The sequence below is a fragment of the Lemur catta genome, chromosome 21, assembly GCF_020740605.2.
Source record: "Lemur catta isolate mLemCat1 chromosome 21, mLemCat1.pri, whole genome shotgun sequence".
Lineage (NCBI taxonomy): Eukaryota > Metazoa > Chordata > Mammalia > Primates > Lemuridae > Lemur > Lemur catta.
Window position 1 is genome coordinate 17,689,849 of NC_059148.1, and position 23,461 is coordinate 17,713,309.

At 57.3% G+C, this 23,461-nt stretch overlaps 1 protein-coding gene across 1 annotated transcript in view; it reads left to right on the forward strand.

The window, feature by feature from the left end:
• TRPV4 (transient receptor potential cation channel subfamily V member 4) overlaps positions 1 to 22,812 on the forward strand; it is a 37,866-nt gene extending 15,054 nt beyond the window's left edge. Inside the window, exons 2-16 of the mRNA XM_045534589.1 lie at positions 327 to 729; positions 3,299 to 3,471; positions 7,469 to 7,621; positions 8,453 to 8,593; positions 9,306 to 9,604; positions 11,048 to 11,227; positions 12,889 to 13,047; positions 13,302 to 13,394; positions 13,676 to 13,749; positions 14,454 to 14,619; positions 14,863 to 14,929; positions 17,544 to 17,860; positions 19,520 to 19,647; positions 21,409 to 21,530; positions 22,109 to 22,812. Of these exons, the coding sequence (XP_045390545.1) occupies positions 347 to 729; positions 3,299 to 3,471; positions 7,469 to 7,621; positions 8,453 to 8,593; positions 9,306 to 9,604; positions 11,048 to 11,227; positions 12,889 to 13,047; positions 13,302 to 13,394; positions 13,676 to 13,749; positions 14,454 to 14,619; positions 14,863 to 14,929; positions 17,544 to 17,860; positions 19,520 to 19,647; positions 21,409 to 21,530; positions 22,109 to 22,266 (2,613 nt within the window). The 5' untranslated portion in view covers positions 327 to 346 and the 3' untranslated portion in view covers positions 22,267 to 22,812. The remainder of the gene's footprint in view (positions 1 to 326; positions 730 to 3,298; positions 3,472 to 7,468; positions 7,622 to 8,452; positions 8,594 to 9,305; positions 9,605 to 11,047; positions 11,228 to 12,888; positions 13,048 to 13,301; positions 13,395 to 13,675; positions 13,750 to 14,453; positions 14,620 to 14,862; positions 14,930 to 17,543; positions 17,861 to 19,519; positions 19,648 to 21,408; positions 21,531 to 22,108) is intronic.
• The last annotated feature ends 649 nt before the right edge of the window (positions 22,813 to 23,461 follow it).

The following is a 23,461-nucleotide window of genomic DNA, read 5'->3' on the forward strand; positions in this document are numbered from 1 at the left end:
CTGGCTTGGTGGGTCAGCCGCAGGCCTCGGGCTCCAGGTTTGGGGTCCCAGTGTGACTCTGAGGCCCGTCCTTTTCCCGCTAATGCCCAGGGTGGCCGGACCCAAGGCCAACTTGTGTTTCCATGTTCCTGAAAGAGGCCCCTGTTGCAGCTCCCGCCCGGGGCTGGCGGCCAACCACATCTGGGAGTGGCCACCCTGCACCCCTGTCATTACAACGGTGGCTTTGAAGCAGCTGGCAGCAGTGCTGCTTGTCCACGTGGGAGGGGGCTTCCTGGAGTCCCCACCGCTGGCTGGGCTCTGCCCGACTCCCTCCCGTTCCCTTGCAGGCTGAGCAGTGCAGACAGGCATGGCGGACCCCAGCGAAGGCCCCCACGCAGGGCCTGGGGAGGCGGCCGAGCCCCCTGGGGACGAGAGCAGCCCCGCCGGTGGGGAGGCCTTCCCCCTGTCCTCCCTGGCCAATCTGTTTGAGGGGGAGGATGGCTCTCCTTCGCCACCGGCCGATGCCGGTCGCCCCACTGGCCCAGGTGATGGGCGACCAAACCTGCGCATGAAGTTCCAGGGCGCCTTCCGCAAGGGGGTGCCCAACCCCATCGACCTGCTGGAGTCCACCCTGTATGAGTCCTCGGTGGTGCCTGGGCCCAAGAAAGCACCCATGGACTCGCTCTTTGACTACGGCACGTATCGGCACCACCCCAGTGACAACAAGCGGTGGAGGCGGAAGGTCATAGAGTGAGTATTGCTGGCTGCCTGGCCAGTGGTCTGCCCCTCTGTACTGGGTTCATCCATCCATCTTCCATCCATCCATCCATCATCTATCTGGCATCCATCCATCCATCCATCCATCCATCATCCATCCACCCATCTACCCATCTGTTCACCCTTCCATAGGACACTTGTCTGTCCATCTGTTTGTCTATACTCTATCCATCCACTCACTCATTTATACAATTGTTTACTCATCTATCTCTTCATTCATTCATTCATCTGCTTTTTTAATTTACCTACCCTTATATACCCCTGTCCATCTACTTGTCTGTCCATGCATCTACCAACATCTCCAACCATTTGTTCATTATCATCTGCCTATTTATGTATCTGTTTACCCTTCCATCCATCCATCCATCATCCATCCATTCATCATCCATGTATCCTTTCATCCAGAGCCCCATCTTTCCACTTGCCCATCCATCCCCCCATCATCCATGCACTGAAATGTCTATCTACCCATCCATCCATCCATCACCTATCTGTCCAGCCATATGCCCATACAGCCAACCTTCCATTCGTCTCCCATTTACTCATCCACATGCCCACCCGTCCTCCCATCTACCCACTGTTTCTATTCATCCAGGCATTCAGCTGTCTGTCAAACTCTTTGTCATTCACTCATTCATTACATTTCTTGGATGGAAGAATAGTTGGATGTATGGATGTATGGATGGGTAGATGGGTGGGTGGATGGATGGATGGATGAATGCCTGATTGCTTGCCTGCCTTCTTCCTTTCTCTCTTTCCCTCTTCTAACCACCAGTTCCTTCATCCAGCTCTCTGTCTGTCCATTTGGTCATTCACTCATTTGTTTAGTCATTGACTCATTCATTCATTCATCTTGTCACCCATTTTTCCATCTACTCATCCATCCCTCCCTCCATCCATCCCTCCCTCCATCCATCCCTCCATCCTTCCATCCCTCCATCCCTCTATCCCTCCCTCCCTCCATCCATCCATCCATCCCTCCATCCATCCCTCCATCTATCCCTCCATCCTTCCATTCCTCCCATCCATCCATCCCTCCATCCTTCCATTCATCCCTCCCTCCCTCCCTCCATCCATCCCTCCATCCTTCCATCCATCCATCCCTCCCTCTCTCCCTCCCTCCATCCATCCATCCATCCCTCCATCCATCCCTCCATCTATCCCTCCATCCTTCCATCCCTCCCATCCATCCATCCCTCCATCCTTCCATCCATCCATCCCTCCCTCCATCTCTCCCTCCATCCATTCCTCCATCCATCCCTCCATCCATCTACCCTCTCCCAGCATACACCCAGCTTCCCGCCTGTCTTCTCCCAGCATTCCTTGGCATCCAGTGGCTTCCCTGGGGCTCAGAGAGAGTCAAAAGCCCCAAGGCATTAACCCCTTATCTCCCACAAAGGAGGCCTGGCTGAAAGAAAAGGAGGAGAGTAGAGGGAAGCCCTGGAGACGGGGTAACAGCATGTGGCCCCTGCGATGCATTCCATGCCAGGCCCAGCTGGGGACAGGGAGCCTCCACCTCTTTAGTGTCTGTCTGTTTCCTTACCTTCTCTCTCTGAGTCGTGTTCTTCCTCCACCTGTTCTGTGGCTCAGCCTCACTCCTGTGCAGGTGTAAGCTCTGGACACATGGTAGGTGCTCATCGATAATGGTAATATCAGCTAACATTTGTGGAGTGTTTACTGTGTGGTGCGCCCTGGGTGAGGACCTAGGAACATTTGTCTAAAATGTTTGTTGAGTGAATAAGTTAATGAGTGAGTTATAGAATGAATGAATGAGAGGCTTTATCTTTTAGTAGGCTGCTCCTTTATTTTCTCTCTGTCTGTGTCTCGTTCAGTTTCTGTCTGCCTTAGTAAGTACTCAGTAAATGATTAATAAATGATTAATGGATGAGTGAGTGGGTGGATGGATGGATGGGGAGATGGATGAGTGGATGGATGAATGGATGGATAGGTAGATGTGCGAGTGAATGGACGGATGGATGGATGGGTGGATGGATGGATGGGTGGATGGATGGGTATGTGGGTGGATGAATGGATGGGTGGATGGGTGAGTGGATAGATGGATGGATGGATGGATGAGTAGATGGGTGGGTGGATGGGTGAGTGGTTAAATGGGTAGTTGGGTGTGTAGATGGATGGATGTGTGGATGGGAGGATGGGTGGATGGATGGATGAATGAATGGATGGATGGGCAAATTATTGGTTGGATGGATGGATGAGCGGATGGTGAAATGGATGGATGGATGGATGGGCAAATTGTTGGTTGGATGGATGGATGGATGGATGGATGGGTGGATGGTGAGGTGGATGGGTGGGTAGATGGATGGGCTGGCTTGTGTATTTCTTTCTTTCTGTCTGTCTCTACCCATCATGCAGTAGGCACTAGCTTTAGTTTGTTGGATAAAACATTCCTTGGTGTTTCAGCTGTGCCTCCCCACTCAGTCTGGGCCTCCCTAGGGCTTCAGCTGCCCCCCATCAGTCCCTGGGACAGTGGGGCAGGCAGGAGACAAGCTCTCCCATTCCTCTGCTTTCCCACCCCCGCCAGGAAGCAGCCGCAGAGCCCCAAAGCCCCCGCCCCCCAGCCGCCCCCCATCCTCAAAGTCTTCAACCGGCCCATCCTCTTTGACATCGTGTCCCGAGGCTCCACTGCTGACCTGGACGGGCTGCTCCCCTTCCTGCTGACCCACAAGAAGCGCCTGACTGACGAGGAGTTCCGGGGTGAGCCACCCAGGCTGTCGTAGCCGGCGGGCCAGCCCGGGGTTGGGGGGAGGCCTGGCGTTGGGGGACCTCTTCCCCTCAGCATCTTCCCTTGGGTCAGTGGACTGCATTGGCCTGGAAGAGCACTGGACAGGGAGTCTGGTCCTGTGTGTCCTTCACCACTTTACTTAACCTCTCTGGGCCTCAGCCACCTCAGCTTATTCATTCATTCCTCCAGCCCTTATTTATGAAAAGGTTAGTGAAGTAGGTAAGCAGAGTCCACCCACCTGGGTTCGGATCCCACCTCCACCACTTAAGGGATGTTGGCCTCTCTGGGCCTCAGTTTGCTCATCTGTAAACTGGGGATAATAATAGCATAGTCCCGGCCTCTGAGGAGAGATCGTCCTGGGAAGTGCTGAGTACAGATGGCTGAGGACCCGGAGCTCCTGCTCCCTCTTGAAGAGGGATCTGGAGGGCTGGGCAGGGCATCTGGGCTGGGATCCGGCTTCTACCTCTTGGGGTCTGCCCACCCCCCAGCTTTAGGGCATCCTGGCTTTAGGCCTCCGCTCCCCAGGCTGAAGCCCCAGCCCAGAGATCTCACCCTCCAGCCTCGTCCAGGCTCAGGACACCCGCCCCGGGGCACCAGCACCCTCTGCTGCCCAGGCCTGACCTGTAAATCGGGCACGCCTACTGTGTGCTGGGCGCCAGGTGAGCCACGGTGAGCTGGCCACGTGACCCCACACACCTGTGTACAACGCCAGGAATGGTGGCGCCTGCTACAGAGAAGCGCCTGTCCCAGGGAGGCCGCACGGTGGGTCTACAGCTGGGGTCTGGGGAAGCCTCAGGGAGGCCGGGAGAGCAGGGTGACCAAATCCATGGTCGCTCGTCCACAGATACCTCTACCTACCTGAGTCTCAACACTCAGTCGATACAATGCGGTGTCATTGTGTGTGTCAAGGAGAATTACTGGATTTATAAAAAAAAATATGTACCCCTGGTGCCTGGCCAGAGGATGAGGCCTTATTTGGGGGGCACAAGCTTAGAGTTGTGGGGGGACGGGGCTCCTCTGTGTCCCCAGAGTATTAATAACTCAGTGATGGTGTGAATAGTCTCATTTGGACTGAACCCACATTTAAGCCCCGGCCAAATGGCAAAAGCGGGGACCCTCGCTGTGGGCGAATCCTGGGAAATGGGCCACGGCCCTGGTGGCTTAAGCAGGCAGAGCAGCGCCGGGCTGGGCCTGTCCAGGCTTCCAGCTTCCCCAGGTTCAGGATAGAGTGTTTGTGGGGGGGTCTTAGCCTAGCCGGGGAGCCCCTAGACGAGTGTGTGTCTGTGCATGAGTGTGGGTGTGGGTGGGAGGTGGGTCCCTGAAATTGTAGCCAGGAGTGTGTGTGTGCAGCGGAGAGTCACCGTGACACTCGGGGCGCTCATTAACCTTCGGGGCCCCGCGCTTGCTGTGTCCTTCCAAGGGCCTGGACCTGGGCCAGGTCCCACATGTTTTCCTGGCTAGAGGCTCATGAGCTCATACGATTCTGGAGGACCCCGCCCCCAGGCTCCCCCCAACACACACACACCCGGCAAAGTTTCACAACCTGCATTTGGCAATTGTCAACGCTGGGTCCCCCGTCCCCACGCAGCGCTCTGCCCCGGCAGGGCCACGTCGCCACCTGGTGGTCAGACCCTGAAACTGCGTGTCCCGCCCCATCTCTGGGAAGAGGCTGCGCCTGGCATCTCATCCCAGGACCCAGGCTGGCAGCCCCCCGCCCCGCGGTGGCCCGTGTCTGAGGGTGGGGAAGCCCAAAGCCAGGGTCTCGTCCCACTCTGGGTTACCTGTGGTTTGGAATTACCCGGGGTGCCCCATTTGCCTCTTCATCGAATGTTTATTAACTCAGTTATTGGGCACGTACCAAGTGTCAGGCACTGTGCTCGGTGGGGGACGGACTATGCTGAGCGAGGCAGACATGACTCTGCCCCAGAGTTGCTCACAGGCTCCTGGGAGAGACTGGCTTTGATCAAGCGACCACAGAAATAAAATACGCAGTTATAAACTGCACTGGGTGTCAGTAAGAGACGGTATCACAGGATTTGACCCGGTCAGGGAAGATCCGGGAGAGCTTCCTGGAGGAGGTGACACTTGAGCTGAGTCTGAATGAGTTGCAGTTAACCAGGTGCAAAGACGAGGGAGGAGTGTTTCAGATCGGGGAGGAAGGGACAGCATGTGCAAAGGCCCTGTGCTCCCCATGACGAGTGTTGCGCTCTGAGTGACCGTTCCAGCAGCCACGTGGAAAGTGGATGAAGGAAGGGCAGAGAGGCTGGGGGGAAGCGAGGGTGGTGTGTTGGGCATGCGAGGGAGACGGGGCTGGGCCGGGGTGGGGGCGGCAGAGATGGAGAGCTATGGAGGGATTGGGGAAAGAGGAAGAACAATCGACAGGGCATGATGGGGGCACGCGTGGGACAGAAGAGGCAGAAGAGAGGACAGGGAGAGAAGAGTGACACCAAGGCTTTAGGCTGGATGGGGACACCATGCTCTGAAATGACGACATGGGCATGCCGGGTCGGTTTGGGAGGGAAAAGGTGATGAAGTCAGCGTGAAATTTGCAAGTTGCCTGACAATAGAAAACAATGAGTGAAACAGACAGACGCCACCTCAAGGCTAGAGCTGAGCCTGCGTGTGTCTTGGCCAGCACTGGGACAGTGTTCCCCGCCACCCATGCAAATGGGGACCTGGAGTCAGTTATTCATTCAAAAAATAGCTACCTGGTGTCGCCTCTGGGCTGGGGCCGGGTGTGCGGCTGGAAGCAGCTGCACGGGGCACATCCAGGCAGCCCCTTTCCCGGAGGGGCTGGGACTGGGATTCAGGTGTCCTCGCGTCCTCTCCCCTCATCCCTGGCGTCCAGGGAGCCGGCTGTCCCCACCATGGAATAATAACCGCAACAGTCATATTTATCGACGACTCCTGTCTGCCTGGTACTGGGCTAAGCGACAAATCACCGATTAGCTCATTGATTTCCCTTCGTAGCCTCAATTTAGCCAGAAAGGAGACTAAGCCGAGAGAGGGTCGCACAGCTGTGGGGGCAGAGCCAGGACTCGAACCCCACGGTGCTTGGCTCAGAGCGGGCTCCTCAACCCACACCTGCGTCTCCCACCCTCTGGCCGTCCCGAGCCCCCTGTGTGGTTTTGCCTGACTCACTCCTTTCATTGACTTACTCTTTTGAAATGTAAATCAACTCATGTAACCATAAAAATTAACGTGAGAGAAAGAAAATTGCAAAGGGACATTAGTGTCAGTGAGGGGTGTTAGGGTCCCGCCAGTACCACCTGCAGACTTCATGGGAGGGATCTTACAATGGGTGAAACCTGCGATGTTGTTATTGCTGCGTCCCTGGAACCCCCACCATCCTCTCCTGTCCCCCCTAAGGTAATTTCCCATGCACCGTGGCGCGCAGCCCACACTCTGGGGAATGCTGCACCCCTCTGCTCCCCCTCTTGGGGCACTAGTGTAAATCCCTCATGGGAAAAGTAGTCTACGTTCCGACAGGTGGGCAAACGCTGCCTAGTGTATCTTGCTTTTAGAGGTTCACAGTCCCTGTTAGCTTATTAAAGGCTCTGAGAAGTCCTGTAGTAAAGAAATACAATCGGCTTTGTTTAACATAGCCTCCCCACCATTTATTTGACTACAAAGCCCTTTTAAAAATTCTTCCCGAATATGATTAATTAATTAACCAATAATTAATTAATTGGTCCCTAACCAATTAATCTGTAGGCTGTGGCTTCCCACATTTCAAAGCACTTTTACCCGCCTGCGTTCATTTGATCTTCTCAGCACCACGGGAGGCAGAGAGAGTGGCCCACTCTGTCCCCACTGGACACTCAGGGAAACAGGCTCAGAGAGGAGGGGTGACCGCCAGGGCCGGATCCAGGACCTCTGACACCCTGCCCAGTGCTGTGTGCCCCAGAGCCCAGTGGTTCAGGGCCGCAGGCCGCAGCACCACCGCATCCTACGCGTCTGTCCCCCCAGAGCCGTCCACGGGGAAGACCTGCCTGCCCAAGGCCCTGCTGAACCTGAGCAACGGCCGCAACGACACGATCCCTGTGCTCCTGGACATCGCCGAGCGCACCGGCAACATGCGCGAGTTCATCAACTCGCCCTTCCGCGACATCTACTACCGAGGTGGGTGCCCCGCCCGGCCAGGCGGGGGTGACGCAGGGGTTGGTGGTAGAGGCACCATCCTTGCTTATCTGACCCCTGAGGGTTTTGGTCTGCGCCTCCAGTAGCCAGCGTGTACCCAGGGACTGATTGTTGAATGAATGAATGAATGAGTGGATGGATGGATGGACGGACGGATGAAGGAATAACTACCTCTTCCAACTTTGATCTGAGTTTCAGAATCAAAGATTCCGAGATTCTGAGATTCAGTGAGCCTAGTGATCCGTGAACTTGGGATTCTTGTCCTAAGGGGCTGTGGTGCTGGGCGCTCTGAGGGTCTACGATGATGAGTCCAGTAGGGGCAAGGCGACAGGAGTGCAAGCTTCCCCGTTCTGGATTCTGAGATTCCAAAAATCAAAGTTGACCTTTCAGATTCCTGGATATTAAGATTCAAAGTTGGCTGGGCACGGTAGCTCACGCCTATAATCCCAGCACGTTGGGAGGCTGAGGCGGAAGGATCGCTTGAGGCCAGGAGTTTGAGACCAGCCTGGGCAACATAGCAAGACCCCATCTCTACCAAAAAAAATTTAAACATTAGCCAGACATGGTGGTGCACAGCCATAGTCCCAGCTACTGAGGAGGATGAGGCAGGAGGATCGCTTGAGTCCAGGAGTTCAAGGTTGCAGTGAGCTATGATGACACCACGGCACTCCAGCCTGGGCAATGGAGTGAGACCCTGTCTCAAAAAAAAAAAAAAAAGATTGAAAGTCCATGAATTTTGTATCCCGGGTGCGCCTTCCCCCACCCCCAAGCAAGCCCCGCCAGAGCCCCGGGTGACTCCCTGCCCCGCCCCAGGTCAGACCGCCCTGCACATCGCCATCGAGCGCCGCTGCAAGCATTACGTGGAGCTGCTCGTGGCCCAGGGAGCTGACGTCCACGCCCAGGCCCGTGGGCGCTTCTTCCAGCCCAAGGATGAGGGAGGCTACTTCTACTTCGGTGAGGAGGGGCCGGGTCGGGGCTGGAGCACCCAGGGGAGAAGCTTCGGGGTGGGGGACACGGGGTGCAGGTTGGTGGCTGCAGCCCTGACAGCTCCTGAGCACCCAGAGCTGTGCTGCGTGTGGGTCTCGCCTCTGGGGTGCGAGTGCCGTGGGGAGAGCGTGGAGTTGGGACCTGGGTTCGAGTCCTCGCTCCGCTACTTCTCAGCCACGTGGCCTCACCTCCCCGAGCCTCCGCTTCCCCATGTGTGCGTGGGGATCGCGAGAGCCCCTCGGGCTGGGAGGGGGTGCTGCCCCGCCCAGCACCTCCTGTCTGCATCCATCACTCTGACTTACGCGGGGACCAGCGGTCGTGTCATTGGGCCCAAACCCCATCACTGCCACGTGGCCACAGTTGGACCAATGAAATATTTTGAATTTCACCCCTGCTTGATGACAGGCACACGTTCTGTGGGGCTCAGGGACAAAGTCACACAAAGAATTCCACCCTCCCATGTGTCCCGTCCCTCCAACCCGCAGGGCTGTGGCCCCCAAACAGCCAGACCCTTCTCCCCAGCGTCACCCACGGAAATGCACAGTCCCCGCACGATGCGTCCACATCGACCGTTGGTGCCGCGTCCATCGTCCCCGTGGGTGTCCCCTGAGCACCTGCAGACAGAGCCCTCCCCCCCAGGGGCCCTTCACTGACCTCCCCGCCCCGCCCCGGCCCCCAGGTGAGCTGCCCCTGTCGCTGGCCGCCTGCACCAACCAGCCCCACATCGTCAACTACCTGACGGAGAACCCGCACAAGAAGGCCGACATGCGGCGGCAAGACTCGCGCGGCAACACCGTGCTGCACGCGCTGGTGGCCATCGCCGACAACACCCGCGAGAACACCAAGTTCGTCACCAAGATGTACGACCTGCTGCTGCTCAAGTGCGCCCGCCTCTTCCCCGACAGCAACCTGGAGGCCGTGCTCAACAACGACGGCCTCTCGCCCCTCATGATGGCCGCCAAGACGGGCAAGATTGGGGTAAGTGGGGGGCTGGGGGCACAGCCGATCCACTCACTCTCATTCCTCTACACACACACACGAGGGGCTGCTGGTGGTATTCATTATGTTTCATTTGTGTATCCACCTCTCATCATGCCAGCCCAGCTCAAGAACCTGCTATGGCTCCCTAGTGTCCAGCCAAACTAATCAGCTTCGTCCCCGAGCCTCTCACCTCATCCCACCCTAGTGAGATTCACCACTCCGGCCCCTCCAGCCAGGTTAAGCCATTGATAGAAAACTGAGTCTCAGAGCTCAAACCAGCCCCTAATTGGCTGAGTGGCCTTGCCCCAGTTCCTTCCGCTCTCTGGGCCTAGGGAAGGGTTTCTCAGCCTGAGTACGACAGACGTTTTGGACTGGCTGGCTCTCTGTGGTGGGGACTGTCCTGTGCACTGGGGGACGCTGAGCTGCATCCCTGGCCTCCCCCCACGCAGATGTCTCCAGACGTTGCCAGATTGTCCTCTGGGGGGCACCGTTGCCCTGACCAAGAGCCCAGCCTGGAGCACCCTAGAGTCAGAAGCACCTGTCCGAGCCCTGACTCTGCCACTTTGCAGCGTGTGACCTCAGGCATCTCACCTTACCTTTCTGTGCCTCGGTTTCCTTAAGTGGGATAATGACAGTGCCCTTTCATGTTGTGACAATTAAATGAAGTGATCCACATACAGTTCTTAACAAAGAGCCTGGGGTGGGTAGTAAGTGCTCAATAAGTGGTAGGGATTTTTACTCTATTAAAATATAGCAAAAGTAGCTGGGCGCAGTGGCACGTGCCTGTAGTCCCAGCGACTTGGGAGGCTGAGGCAGGAAGATCTCTTGAGGCCAGGAGTTCAAGACCAGCCTCGGTGATGTAGCGAGACCCTGTCTCTAAAGAAATAAAAAATAAAATAAAATATAGCAAAAGTTACTAAAATTGCAATTATACCAGGGTCTTGGGGCATTGCTAAAGGCCTGGGTTTAAATCCTGGCTTTGCCCTCCTTAAACCCCGTGACCTGGGGCAATTCCCACTCGCTCTGTGCTCAGTAGGAGCCAGAGAGAGCAGGCGTGGGGGTGGGAAGGACTGCGTGTGATCATTCGTGTTATAGTTCACGGGTTGTTAAGATTGATGCGTGGCTATTTGATCTACACGAAGAGGACATTCATTATGATTAAGATGTCGAAAACTCGCCACGTTTAGCCTGGCTCCGGCTGAGTGGGTGTGTGGCTTCTGGAACACCCTTCGTTTCTCGGAGCCTCCGTCTGTAAACCGAGACGGTAAGAGCACAGACTAAACACGATGACATGAAGAAAGGGTTCAGCAAACAGTAGGTGCTCAGTAAACCTCTTCTCCCCCTTCCGTCCTCTTCTGTCTGGAGGCCCCATTGGATGAGCTGTGCCCGGCCCCTGGGGTCCCTCCCCGGGTCCCCTGACCCTCCCTTCTTCCCGTACAGGTCTTTCAGCACATCATCCGGCGGGAGGTGACAGACGAGGACACGCGACACCTGTCCCGCAAGTTCAAGGACTGGGCCTACGGGCCAGTGTACTCCTCGCTCTACGACCTCTCATCTCTGGACACGTGTGGGGAAGAGGCCTCCGTGCTGGAAATCCTGGTGTATAACAGCAAGATCGAGGTGGGCGCCGCAGCGGGGGTGGGGGGTGGGGAAGGAGGGAGCGGGGATGGGGCCCTGGGGTCCAGAAGTGGGGGGCTGTTAGCTGGGTGCCAGCTAAGTGCCCAGGGCAGCCTGTGGCACGTGGGGAAATGAGCAAAGCTTGTGGGAAGATGGACTTCAAGGGGCAGGTAGAACTGGCTCTGAAACTTACCTGCTGTGTGACTCAGGACAAGTGACTCCACCTCTCTGGGTCTCAGCCTCCTCGTTTGTAACCTGGGGTTAACGATCGTGCACAACCCATAGGTTTGTTGGGAAGAGCAAATGAGTTAATTTCAGAACAGCCCGGCGCAGAGGAAACATCATGTGTCAGCTGCCATCAATAGTGGTCATTATATGAAGTTTGGAAAGCCCGTTTTTTTCCGCCCACTTAGCAGTGTTTTGTGAACATCGATCTGCACCATTAAACATCCTTCCACAGTATCGTTGCTGCGCGTAAATGTACCACGTGTGCTAACAAACCACTCCTCTATTGTTTGGGTTTGTTTCTGCCTTTAACTAGCAGTATTAACACTACTCTTGGTGGCTACATTGTTCCACAAATCCTAGTTATGAAGAAACTCAAGTCACTAGGGGGACAGGAGGCTGCACAAATGGGGCCGATATGGGAATGACAGCTGGTAGGCAGTTTCCGTTCCAGCCCTGCCCTGCGGCTTACTGGCTCTGTGCACTTGGCTCCCTTGCAGGCTTCATTTCTGTCATCTTTGAAATGAGTGACCAACTTGAGTTAGACCAAGGGTGGCAGGAGGTTTAGCATCTCAGGTGCAAACCGAACGGTTGGTGGTGTCTACCCGGGAACTGTATGAGCTCTACTGTGCAGGGCTCAATTAGTGATGTCTGCCCTGGGTGGACTGGAGAAGTGTGGTCAGTGCAGTCATTTAACATCTTTGGCTAAATTTTCTGATCCTTCTCCCTGAATCAGAACTTCAGAGGCTGGAGCCCAGGGATTTATTTTAGCAAAGCTACATAGGTGATTTTGCGGCCAGCAGCTTGGTCCCATCCACAGATTGGAATCTGGGAACCTTGAGAATAATTTTTTTTTTTTTTTTTTTTTTTTGAGACATGGTCTTGCTCTGTCACCTGGGCTGGAGTGCAGCGGTGTCAGCCTAGCTCACAGCAGCCTCAAACTCATGGGCTCAAGTGATCCTCCTGCCTCAGCCTCCCAAGTAGCTGGGACTACAGGCATGTACCACCATGCCCAGCTAACTTTTTTATTTTTAGTAGAGACAGGGTCTCGCTTTTGCTCAGGCTGGTCTCGAACTCCTGACCTCAAGTAGTCTTCCCACCTCGGCCTCCCAGAGTGCTAGGATTACAGGTGTGAGCCACTGTGCCAGGCCCAGAATAAATGTTTTTAAGGGGCTTTCCGGTTCTGGGTTCTATGATGCTAGTGTAGGGTAGAAGGGTAAGTTGAGGCAGAATTAGGCAGAGCCTCCAGTGCTGAGCCCAGGAGTTTGGGGTTGATTCTCAGCATCCGTCCCGTTCCCTGCGGCTCCGTGAACGCAGCTGGAGAGTGGGTCAGGAGCGAACGCGCTCTCGGGGAGCAGGAGGGGAAGGCGTGCTGGAGTCAGCCTGTCGGGTCCCCCCGCCCCGGGAAGGGCCACCCCTGACCACTGTGCCTCGCGCAGAACCGCCACGAGATGCTGGCCGTGGAGCCCATCAACGAACTCCTGCGGGACAAGTGGCGCAAGTTCGGGGCCGTCTCCTTCTACATCAACGTGGTGTCCTACCTGTGCGCCATGGTCATCTTCACCCTCACCGCCTACTACCAGCCGCTGGAGGGCACGGTGAGCGCCTGGGCCCGGGCAGGGGCTGGGCCACCCAGGCCTGGGTGCAGCCGTGTCCTCCTGGGTCCCCCTGGAGAAGGCTTGGGAACGGGTCGGGGAGGTGACCCAACACCCAGGGGTGGCTCGGAGCAGGAGGAAGAGAGGGAAGGAGGAGACGCTCCAGGATCCAGATAGTTGGGGTGCGGGGGAACATCTGGACCTGGGGCCAGGTGTTGGAGGGGCTGGGTGAGGACCGTGTGCCCCCCGCCCCCCAGCCGCCGTACCCTTACCGCACCACGGTGGACTACCTGAGGCTGGCTGGCGAGGTCATCACTCTCCTTACTGGGGTCCTCTTCTTCTTCACCAACGTGAGTGCCTGGCCCCCGTGCTCCCCCCACCCGCCCTCCCCCTCCCCCCTCCTTCCTCCCCCAGCGCGCCCTTCTCCCCTCCTTCCTCCTCTCATCCCCTTCTCTTCTACCTCCTCCTCCAGCCCGCAGTCTCATTCCCTGCTTTCGCCTCCCTTCCCGGCAGAGACTCTTCTCTGCCAGACTCTGCCTCCCTCTCTGCTGGCCCCTCCTCTGCCTCCTCCCTCCTCCCCTCTACCCTCCTGCTGGCCCCACCCCTTCCACGAGCCTCCTCCCTCTTCCAGATCAAAGACTTGTTCATGAAGAAGTGCCCTGGGGTGAACTCTCTCTTCATCGATGGCTCCTTCCAGCTGCTCTAGTGAGTAGAGGCCCCGGGCCAGCAGCTGCTGGGTAAGGGAGGCAGGGTTGGGCTGGCAGGTCATCCACATTTGGGGGAGAGGTCACTTTGGGGGCAGCTGGACAAACCCAAAGTCAGGACAAAGCCCAAGTCAAGCAGTAGGGTCTTCTGGTTGAAGATATATTCTGACTGCTGGAGAGTTCCCGTATACACCAGCGATAGAAGTAATTTTAACCTCGTCCACTGGGGATTGATTGCTAATGTCTGCCTGGAATGCCGTGTTAAGAATTTGGAGGCTGTGTCTGCCTTTAGTGGGAAAGAGTGCTGCGATTGATTGATGATGTCTGCCTAGGGCACAGGAAGGGAGAGTGTGCATGTCTGCTACATCTTTTCCATTTCCCTTAGAGTTGGAGAACGAAATTCACTTTGCCACAAAATCTTTACTCACTGCACAACACTCAGTCTTTTTCTGGCAATTCCAAAGGGCATCACTTTGGGGTCTTGTAGGGCCTCAGGGCCATTATACACACATTGCCAGTTAATTAAACATTCTGGTTGACAGAATGCCAGGGAACCCCGCTGATCCACTTTGTTTCTTTTCTGGGGGTCCAGGAGGCATCGGGATGTCCTGTTACCCTGGAGGGCTTGGGCGCATGTCTCCCCCTCCAGGGCCTCACTGTCCCCTCTCCCCTCTGGCCTCTCTTGTGGTCTCTGTTGCCCTGTAGCTTCATCTACTCCGTGCTGGTGATCGTGTCTGCGGCACTCTACCTGGCGGGGATCGAGGCCTACCTGGCCGTGATGGTCTTTGCCCTGGTCCTGGGCTGGATGAATGCCCTTTACTTCACCCGCGGGCTGAAGCTGACGGGGACCTACAGCATCATGATCCAGAAGGTGCGGGCTGGGGGGACCCTCTGGACTTGCGTGTCCCTGGAGGGAGCCACACACACCACGCGCACACCTTCCATGCCTGTAGACCTGAGGACGTGGGGCTCTGTGAGGGCTGGGGGGACAGTCTGGACATCGGGGAGGGACCAGGGTGGAGCTGGAACGAAGGTTTGGGGTGGAGGAATGGGGGAGGCCAGAAACCACGTGTCTGTCTCCTCTCTGCTTCCATAATCCCACGGGCGACTTTAGATCCTCTTCAAAGACCTCTTCCGCTTCCTGCTCGTCTACCTGCTCTTCATGATCGGCTACGCTTCAGGTGAGCTCCAGGTGCCCGGGGGGCCTGGCGGGGCGGGGGTGCAGGGACTGGAACAGCAGCCGTTATGCATCGAGGACCACAAGCTGCGCTGCTGAGTTCCCACGGTGTGCCAGGCACCGGGCTGCAGACTTTCCGTCCCTGCCTCAGGTAACCCTCCCGCAAGCCTGTGAGCCAAGTGCCTTTAGTGTCCCCTTCCCTGGATAAGGAAACTGAGTCTCAGAAAGGTTAATTAACTCACCCAAGTTCAAAAGCTAGTGAATGCTAAAACTGGCATAGTTAGCTACGTTGCAAAAGAAGCCACCCAAAAGGTAGTGGCTTCAAGCACTAGCTGTTTATGATTTGCTCGCGAGTCTCCGGGTCAGCTAGGTGGTCGTGCGGACCGGGGCGGGCTGGAATGATCTCGGCGGGCTCCGGTGTCTGTGGTCAGCTGGCGGGTTGGCTGCCGGCCGCCGGGTCTAGCTAGGACGGCCTCGGCCGGGCTCTCTTCCTTGTGGTCACTCGTCCCCCAGCCAGCCAGCTGGGGCTTGTTCACGTGCCGGTCTTAGGGTTCCAAGAACACGAGTGACACGGCGTCACTGCTGCCTCTCTCTGTTGGCTAGAGCAAGTCACGAGGCCCTGCTTCAGAGGATGGGGGTAGACTCCCCTGCTTGATAGGGCAAGCCTCAAAGCCGCATTGAAGGGGTATGGATGCATGCAAGGATGAGACTTAATAATTGATCTACCAGCCCAGGTCTTTTCTTTTTATAATTTTTTTTTTTTTTGAGACAGAGTCTCACTCTGTTGCCCAGGCTAGAGTGCCGTGGTGTCAGCCCAGCTCACAGCAACCTCAAACTCCCGGGTTCAAGCGATCTTTCTGCCTCAGCCTCCCAAGTAGCTGGGACTACAGGCATGCGCCACCATGCCCGGCTAATTTTTTTCTATGTATTTTTAGTTGTCCAGATAATTTCTTTCTATTTTTTTTAGTAGAGACGGGCTCTCGCTCTTGCTCAGGCTGGTCTCGAACTCCTGAGCTCAAACGATCCACCCGCCTCGGCCTCCCAGAGTGCTAGGATTACAGGCGTGAGCCACCGCGCCCGGCCCCAGCCCAGGTCTTTTCTTAAAGCCCAATATTGGCTCCCTGTGACATGCTTTCTCCATGATGTCATGATGGCATTCGGGGATCTCAATGGCTAGGCCATGGGGGAAGGACTGGGGCTGGGGAAACTGACCGAGCCACTGGGCTGGTCCCCAAGGGGTGGGTGATCTGACATCAAAGCCCAGCATCCAGCGTGTGTTGCACCAGGTCACATTCACATCTGAGCAGGTTCATCTGGGGACCAGCCTGGCAGTGGGACTCTGGTGGTGGTGATGTTTTAACCCGTGATGGTGGCCGTGGCCAAGTCCCTGTGTGGATTATTTTGGGGAAGCAGAACTGTGGCCTTGGCTGGGGAGATAGGGACAGGGTACAGCTTTTCCCTCCCAGGAATAGGACTGGAAAAAGTAAACAGTGTCAAGCATTCAACCAAAGTTTGGGATTCGGGTCAGGAGCCAAGCCGTCCTGCAATCCTAATTATAGAAACTGATACAGAAACTTAGGGGTTAAGGTAGTATCTTAGTGGTCAGCTTGGTCCTAGGGCTCTTCCTTCTAGGATACGCTAGATCCCGGCTCTGAGGCTCACAGAACATAAACAGGGCACATGTGCTGCTGTTCCTCACTTTGGTGCCCGTGGCAGACATTACTAATGGAACACAGAACTATTCTTCTGATGAATCCGGACAAAGTCTCAGAATCCTTCTCAACACAGTGTTTCAGCAGCCACTGCACGATTGAGTCGCATTAGCATGTGAGTTAAAACTCACTTACTCTAATCACTGGGGAAAGGCACTTTGACATTCTGCACCCCACTGACTGAAGGGGCCGAGACTCCTCGTGCTCCCTGCCCTGCCTGGTTTAGGGACGGGTTGCTGCGGCAAACTGGGTTGAGCAGAACCCCGAAGCTTCGTGTGGGCTTCGCAGGAAAGGACAAGCACTGTGACCAGTTTGAGATGCCTGGACGGGGAGAGGGCGCTTACAGAACACAGCTTTGGGGACAGTCAGGGCCAGTGCCTGGTTTTGGCCGCCACTGTCCTCTCTGGGTTGGTGTGGCCTGGGAGACGGGGCATGAGCGAGAGCCTGGCCCTGGGAATGCCGACACCCGGCGCTCCAGGACCCCTGAGAATGAGGCCACGTTAGGGCTTCTCGCCTTGACGCTGTTGACATGTGGCACCAGGTAACTGTTGTTGTGGGCATGTCCTGAGCGTCGCAGGATGTTCAGGACCAGCCCTGGCCTCCACCCCTAGTTGTGACAACCAAACACGTCACCTCCAGACATTGCCAGATGTCCCCTGGGTGGGGAGAATTGTCCCTGGTTGGAAACTGCTGGACTAGATCCTGAAAACCTCTTGAGTCTGTGGAAAGAGCAAAGGCTTTGGGATCAGTAGGGCCTGGGTCCGGCTCTTGCTTTGGGTGACCGTGGGCCGGCGCTCTCCCCTCGCCAGGCCTCAGCTTTCCCCTCCGTCAAATGGGAGCGCCGCGCCCCCCTCTCAGCGTGCGTCCTCCCACTCAGCCCCTCAGCCACCCCCGTCCCTCCCGCAGCCCTGGTGTCCCTCCTGAACCCGTGCGCCAACATGAAGGTGTGTAACGAGGACCAGACCAACTGCACGGTGCCCACGTACCCCTCGTGCCGCGACAGCGAGACCTTCAGCACCTTCCTCCTGGACCTCTTCAAGCTGACCATCGGCATAGGCGACCTGGAGATGCTGAGCAGCACCAAGTACCCCGTGGTCTTCATCGTCCTGCTCGTCACCTACATCATCCTCACCTTCGTGCTGCTGCTCAACATGCTCATCGCGCTCATGGGGGAGACGGTGGGCCAGGTGTCCAAGGAGAGCAAGCACATCTGGAAGCTGCAGGTGAGGCCCGAGGACCCCCTGTCCTCTCCCCGCTGGCCACCCTCGGGCCTTCCAAGGTAGGGGAGCTGGGGAGACACCTCGCCCAGCTGGCTTCCCCAGCCTTCCTCCCTGGGCAAGCCACGTCATCGCACTCCACCTCTACTTACCTGTCTGTAAAATGGGCATCGAAGGCTGCCGCCTAGTGAACATTAAGGTGGCTTCTTGCCTGACCACCCACAGTGGTCCCAGATTCAGCTGTGGTCCAGCTCACAGGACGCAGCCGAGTCCCCCCAGCATGCCTGCGTGAGCTCTGTCGGCACAGGAAGTGCTCAGAGGGCATCGGCATTTCTTTCTTTTTTTTTTTTTTTCCTCTTGTTTTTTTGAGAAACAGGATCTTGCTCTGTTGCCCAGGCTGGAGTGCAGTGATGCAATCATAGCTCACTGTAACCTTGAACTCCTGGGCTCAAATGATCCTCCCGCCTGAGCCTCCCACATAGCTGGGACTACAGGCACATGGCACCACCTCGCCTGGCTAACTTTTTTTTATTTTTTGTAGAGACAGCGTCTGGCTCTTGCTCAGGCTGGGCTCGAAACTCCTGGCCTCAAGCGATCCTCCCTCCTCGGCCTCCCAAAGTGCTAGGGTAACAGGCGTGGGCCACCGCGCCCAGCTGGCTTCGGCATTTCAACAGGGGTCCCACGCTGAGCCCAGGGGCAGCCTCTGTGCCCTGCCATGGCTCCAGAGACGAGGCTGGTGTGGTATGGGCCACTGCAGCGCAGGGAGGTCTCAGCATTCTCACGGGGGCTTTTACCGTGGGAACATGCTCGGTCACAGACGGGAAGCTGATGTGGACGCAGCCCTCATAGGCCCAGGGCAGCTGCTGCCTGTGCTCCCCAAAAGGTTTCTGTGCCGTCCTAGGGAGCAGAGGCCCTCGGGGTCACAGCCACCTGCCCCCGCTCCCAGGCCAGGTGCAGTTCTCTGTAAACAGAACCATTGCGAGGCCTGGGCATGCAGCACCACATTGGCCTTGACTTGGTGGATTTCAAGGAAATGGCGCAGTGAGAAAGAAACCCAAGGTCATCCTCCCAAGACTGGGCCAGAGGGAAACGGCTCAGGCCTGCTCATAACCTTCATGCATACTGCCTCCTTCCCTGGGCCTCAGTTTCCCCCCTGGGCATAACTCACAAGATGCAAACTAGGCAGCCTGTGGACTGGATTCAATTAGCCAAGGTTTATTTTTTCTGGTCCACCATATTTTAAAAATAATTAATGCACAGTTTAGAAATGAAGAGATTCCATGTAAAAATCCAGATTTCTGGCCTCTCGAGAAGTTGGAAGCCCCGGCAGTGCAGGGCCCGTGTTCCTTCCTGGCAGCGCTCGGGTGGCCCCCTTATGGGGCCATTTGCTCCCTGGCTCGCCCCGCACCCCACTGCTCCCTGGCGACCTGACCCTGAGTGGCAACTGCTGTGTGTGTGTCACGGGGCTGTGGCCTTTCCGCAGCTAATCCCGTCCGCCACCTCTGCGTATTCGAGTTTATAACCCGCATTCCTAGGGGCAGCAGGAGCTGGAGAGCCCAGTTCTCTGTCCCCCCACCGGCCCGTCACCTCGCTTCTGCCATTCGGGAAGTAGATGCGGGCTGGGGAGGCTCACCGATGTCCCCTCCTGCCCGTCCCTCCCTGCAGTGGGCCACCACCATCCTGGACATCGAGCGCTCCTTCCCCGTGTTCCTGAGGAAGGCCTTCCGCTCCGGGGAGATGGTCACCGTGGGCAAGAGCTCGGATGGCACCCCGGACCGCAGGTGGTGCTTCAGGTGAGGCCACCTGGCCGGGGCAGACCTGTCCCCGCTGCATCAGGGGCTCCTGTTGCTCAAGTGCTGTCTACCCATTGCCATTTCCGGAGCCACCGAGGCCCCCGTCGGCCCGACCAGAGTGCGGTTCCAGTGGGTGGTCTTAGGCAAGTGGGTTCGCCTCTCTGACTCAGCCTCTTCACCTGCTCAGTGGAGAAAACGCTAGCACCCGCGTCTGGGCCCGCCGTGCGGACCAGATGGGGCCACCTGAGACGGGCTCAGCCTCTGGGACACCGCCGGCTCCTCTGTCCCTTGCGCAGGGGCAGGCCCAGACTTGCAGGCAGAGCACATCTCAGAGTGTCACCCTCTACTGACCAAACAATGGGGTGGGCTCCAGTGCCTTGGCTGAAATGGGGAAACTGAGGAACCAGCAGCTTCCAGGGCGTGGGACCTTACCCAGCCCGAACGCAGAGTGACGCCGGGATGCAAGGGGAATGCCAGCTTAGGGGAACGGCTTGGTAACTCTTTCCTTCTGAGGTGAATCATTCTTTGCAAACCGGTTGCCAGCATAGAGTGTAAACAGAATGTTTGGAGTCAGGCCAAGTCCTCGTCTGTGACGTGGGGACAATAGTAGCATGCAGCTCCTAGGCCAGCCGGTCAGTTCTGCTCAGTTTGAATCCAAAGTTCAAATCCTGATTCTGTAACTTACCAGCTTTGTGACCTTGGAAAAACAGTTTGACAAACCTCAGATTCCTCGTCTGCAAAATGGGAATAGCAAGTCTTTCTTGCTAAGTCCTGACATTCAAAAAAAGGCTGTATCAAAATAACAAAAAATAATTTTGAAAAGCAGAAATTATTATGGTTGGACACGGTGGCTCATGCCTGTAATCCCAATGCTCCGGGAGGCTGAGGCAGGAGGATTGCTTGAGGCCAGGAGTTCAAGACCAGCCTGGGCAACATAGCAAGACCCTGTCTCTAAAGAAAATAAACAAATTAGCTGGGTGTGGTAGTGCACACCTGTAGTCTCAGCTACTCGGGGAGGCTGAGCCAGGAGGAAGATCGCTTGAGCACAGGAGTTTGAGGCTGCAGTGAGCTATGATGACACCACTGCATTTGCCTGGGCAACAGAGTGAGACCCTGTCTCAAAAAAAAAAAAAAAAAGCAGTAACTATATTGAGCCAATTTGGCCCCAAAGGCTAGAACCTGACTTTACCAGGGTATCCCAATAATCAGAGGTAAAAGTACCAAGAAGAATGGTGTCCATCCGCCAATGAATGGATAAACAAAACGTGGCGTGTCCATGCAATGGAATATTATTTGGCCACAGAGAGGAATGCAGTTCTGATCCAGCTACGACAGGAACAGAGCTTGCAAACGTTATGCCAGAGATAATGGACCCCATGTTGTATGATCCCACTTACGTTAAACGTCCAGAAGAGGCGAATCCATAGAAACAGAAAGCAGGTTAGGGGTTATGGGGATGGTGGGAGGAGGGCGAGGGAGGTACTGCCTAACGGGTACAGAATCTGTATTTGGGGCACTGGAGGAAGTTGGGCGGTGGGGAGTGGTGATAATTGTGCAGCATCGTGGATGTGCTTAATGTCGCTGAGCTGTGTACTTGGACATGGTTACAGTGGCAGATTTCGTTGTGTGTATTTTGCCATAATATGAACAATAGGAGGAGGCGGCGCTGGGCATGGGGGAGCAGAGGCTGCCTCGGGGTGGGGGGGGTGGCCGAGGGGCGTCTCTGTGGGGCTCCCCCGACCCTCTGCTCTGCCCCGCCAGGGTGGACGAGGTGAACTGGTCGCACTGGAACCAGAACTTGGGCATCATCAACGAGGACCCCGGCAAGAGCGAGACCTACCAGTACTACGGCTTCTCGCACACCGTGGGCCGCCTCCGCAGGGGTGAGCGGAAGGACGGGGGGGGTCCCCCTTGTCGTGGATTTCTGTGAGCAGCCTCTCTGGGCCTCCACGTGCATGTCTGCAGCACGGGAGGGTGGGACGGGCTGGCCCCTGCGTTGACATCGCAGCTGTGAGTGCCTGGGCCACCTCACCTCGATGGCTTCCCCCTGGCCCGCCACACACCATGACAAAAAGTGGCCTGGGGCGGGAGGGAGGACGAGATCCTTGCCCCTACCCGTGGGGAGAAACTCCTGTTTTCCTGCTAAGCTGTGAGCGCGCAAGATGCAGCAGGGGGAGGACACGGGGGCTCAGGGCGTCCTGACCCAGTGCCTCACTCCTGTGTGCTCCTAGGCAGGCACCTAGCCCTCTCTGAGCCCCAGTCTCCACGTCTGTAAGGGGGGCTTGATCATAGCTCCCCCTTCAGATTTCCGTGGAGTGCCCAGAACACAGTAGGTGCTCAATGTGTGTGCATGCTCTCCACCAACCCCACCCCTCCCACGGTGGAGTGCCCAGAACACAGTAGGCGCTCAATGTGTGCTCTCCTCCAAGCCCGCCCCTCCCTCTGACGCCCTCCCGTGCAGATCGCTGGTCCTCGGTGGTGCCCCGTGTGGTGGAGCTGAACAAGAACTCGAGCCCCGACGAGGTGGTGGTGCCTCTCGGCAACGTGGGGAGCCCCAGCTGCGACGGCCACCAGCAGAGTTACCCCCCGAAGTGGAGGACTGACGACGCCCCCCTCTAGGGGCCGAGGGCGGGGGCCCCGTCCCCTCCACCTGCCCATTGCTAGTCCGTCTGCATTTCAGCAGCTCCTCCTGGCTGTCCCCCGTGTCCTGCTCTGAGCCCCCGAGGTGAGGGCCAGGTGGAGAGGCCAGGGAGGCCCCAGGACCCTCTGGTCCCCAGGCTCCTGCCCCAGCTCCGCCCCCCCACCCTGGGGTAGGGGCTCCTGGCCGCCTGTCTCACTCCCATGGAGTCACATAAGCCAAAGCCGGGGCCCCGCTGCCCGCAGGGCTCAGACCCCTGCCCCTGCGACTCCATTATTTATTTGCTCCGCTCTCAGGACAGTGGGGTGACCCCCGCCCGCAGCTAGAACCTGGCACAGGCCCCAGACTCGTTCCAGGTGCCCTGCCCTGCCGCGCCCGGCCCCGCCTGCACCCTGGGCTGACAGGCCACCGAGCGCGGCAGTGTGGTGGCTCTGCTGACGGGCCCTCGGGGTGGGGCGGGGGCGCCTTCCGTGTGTTCCGTAGAGTGTCTGGGGTTCGTCGGTGCCCAATAAACGTTCATTCATTGCTGGTGGAGACAGTGGGGACCACGGTGGGGTGGGATGATGGTGACAGGCGTGGGATGACAGCGAGGGGGGAGGAGAGCTGGGAACAGGAGTGGGGCAGGGTGGGGACGGGGAGCAGTACCGGCTGGGTGGCACTTAGACTGTTGATCTGGGGACGGATTGCAGTGGTCGCGATGGAGGTCACGGTGGCCCGAGGTGGGGGAGGCGGGGTGACCATGCGGAAGGTGCAGATGCAGGGAGTGGGGAGGAGAGCGGCGGGTGTGGGTCGTGATACTCACGGGGGAGTCGTGTTGATTCGGAGGCTCTGCAGGGGCGACGCTGCCGCTGGGAGCGATAGTCGTGCTGGTGGGGGAGCAGCGATGGGGGTGGGTGGGCTCTAGGTGTCAGCACGGGTGCTGGGTGGGCACAAGTGTCGCCACTGGCAAGACCGTGGTGGCGGAGGAGTGTTAGCAGTGCTTGTGGGGCGGGGGTGGGTGGGACTCGTGGTGGCCGGGGGCTGAGTGGGGGGACAGAGCCTCCTGTGTGCCAGAGCTGAAGGCAGGACCCCTTCCTTCCCGGCACAGCCTCTCACCCGGGGTCACCCCCACTGCGTATCAAGCCCCCTGCTCACTCCGACCCCATCCCCAGAGAGACGGTCCCCATCAGGGGCCCC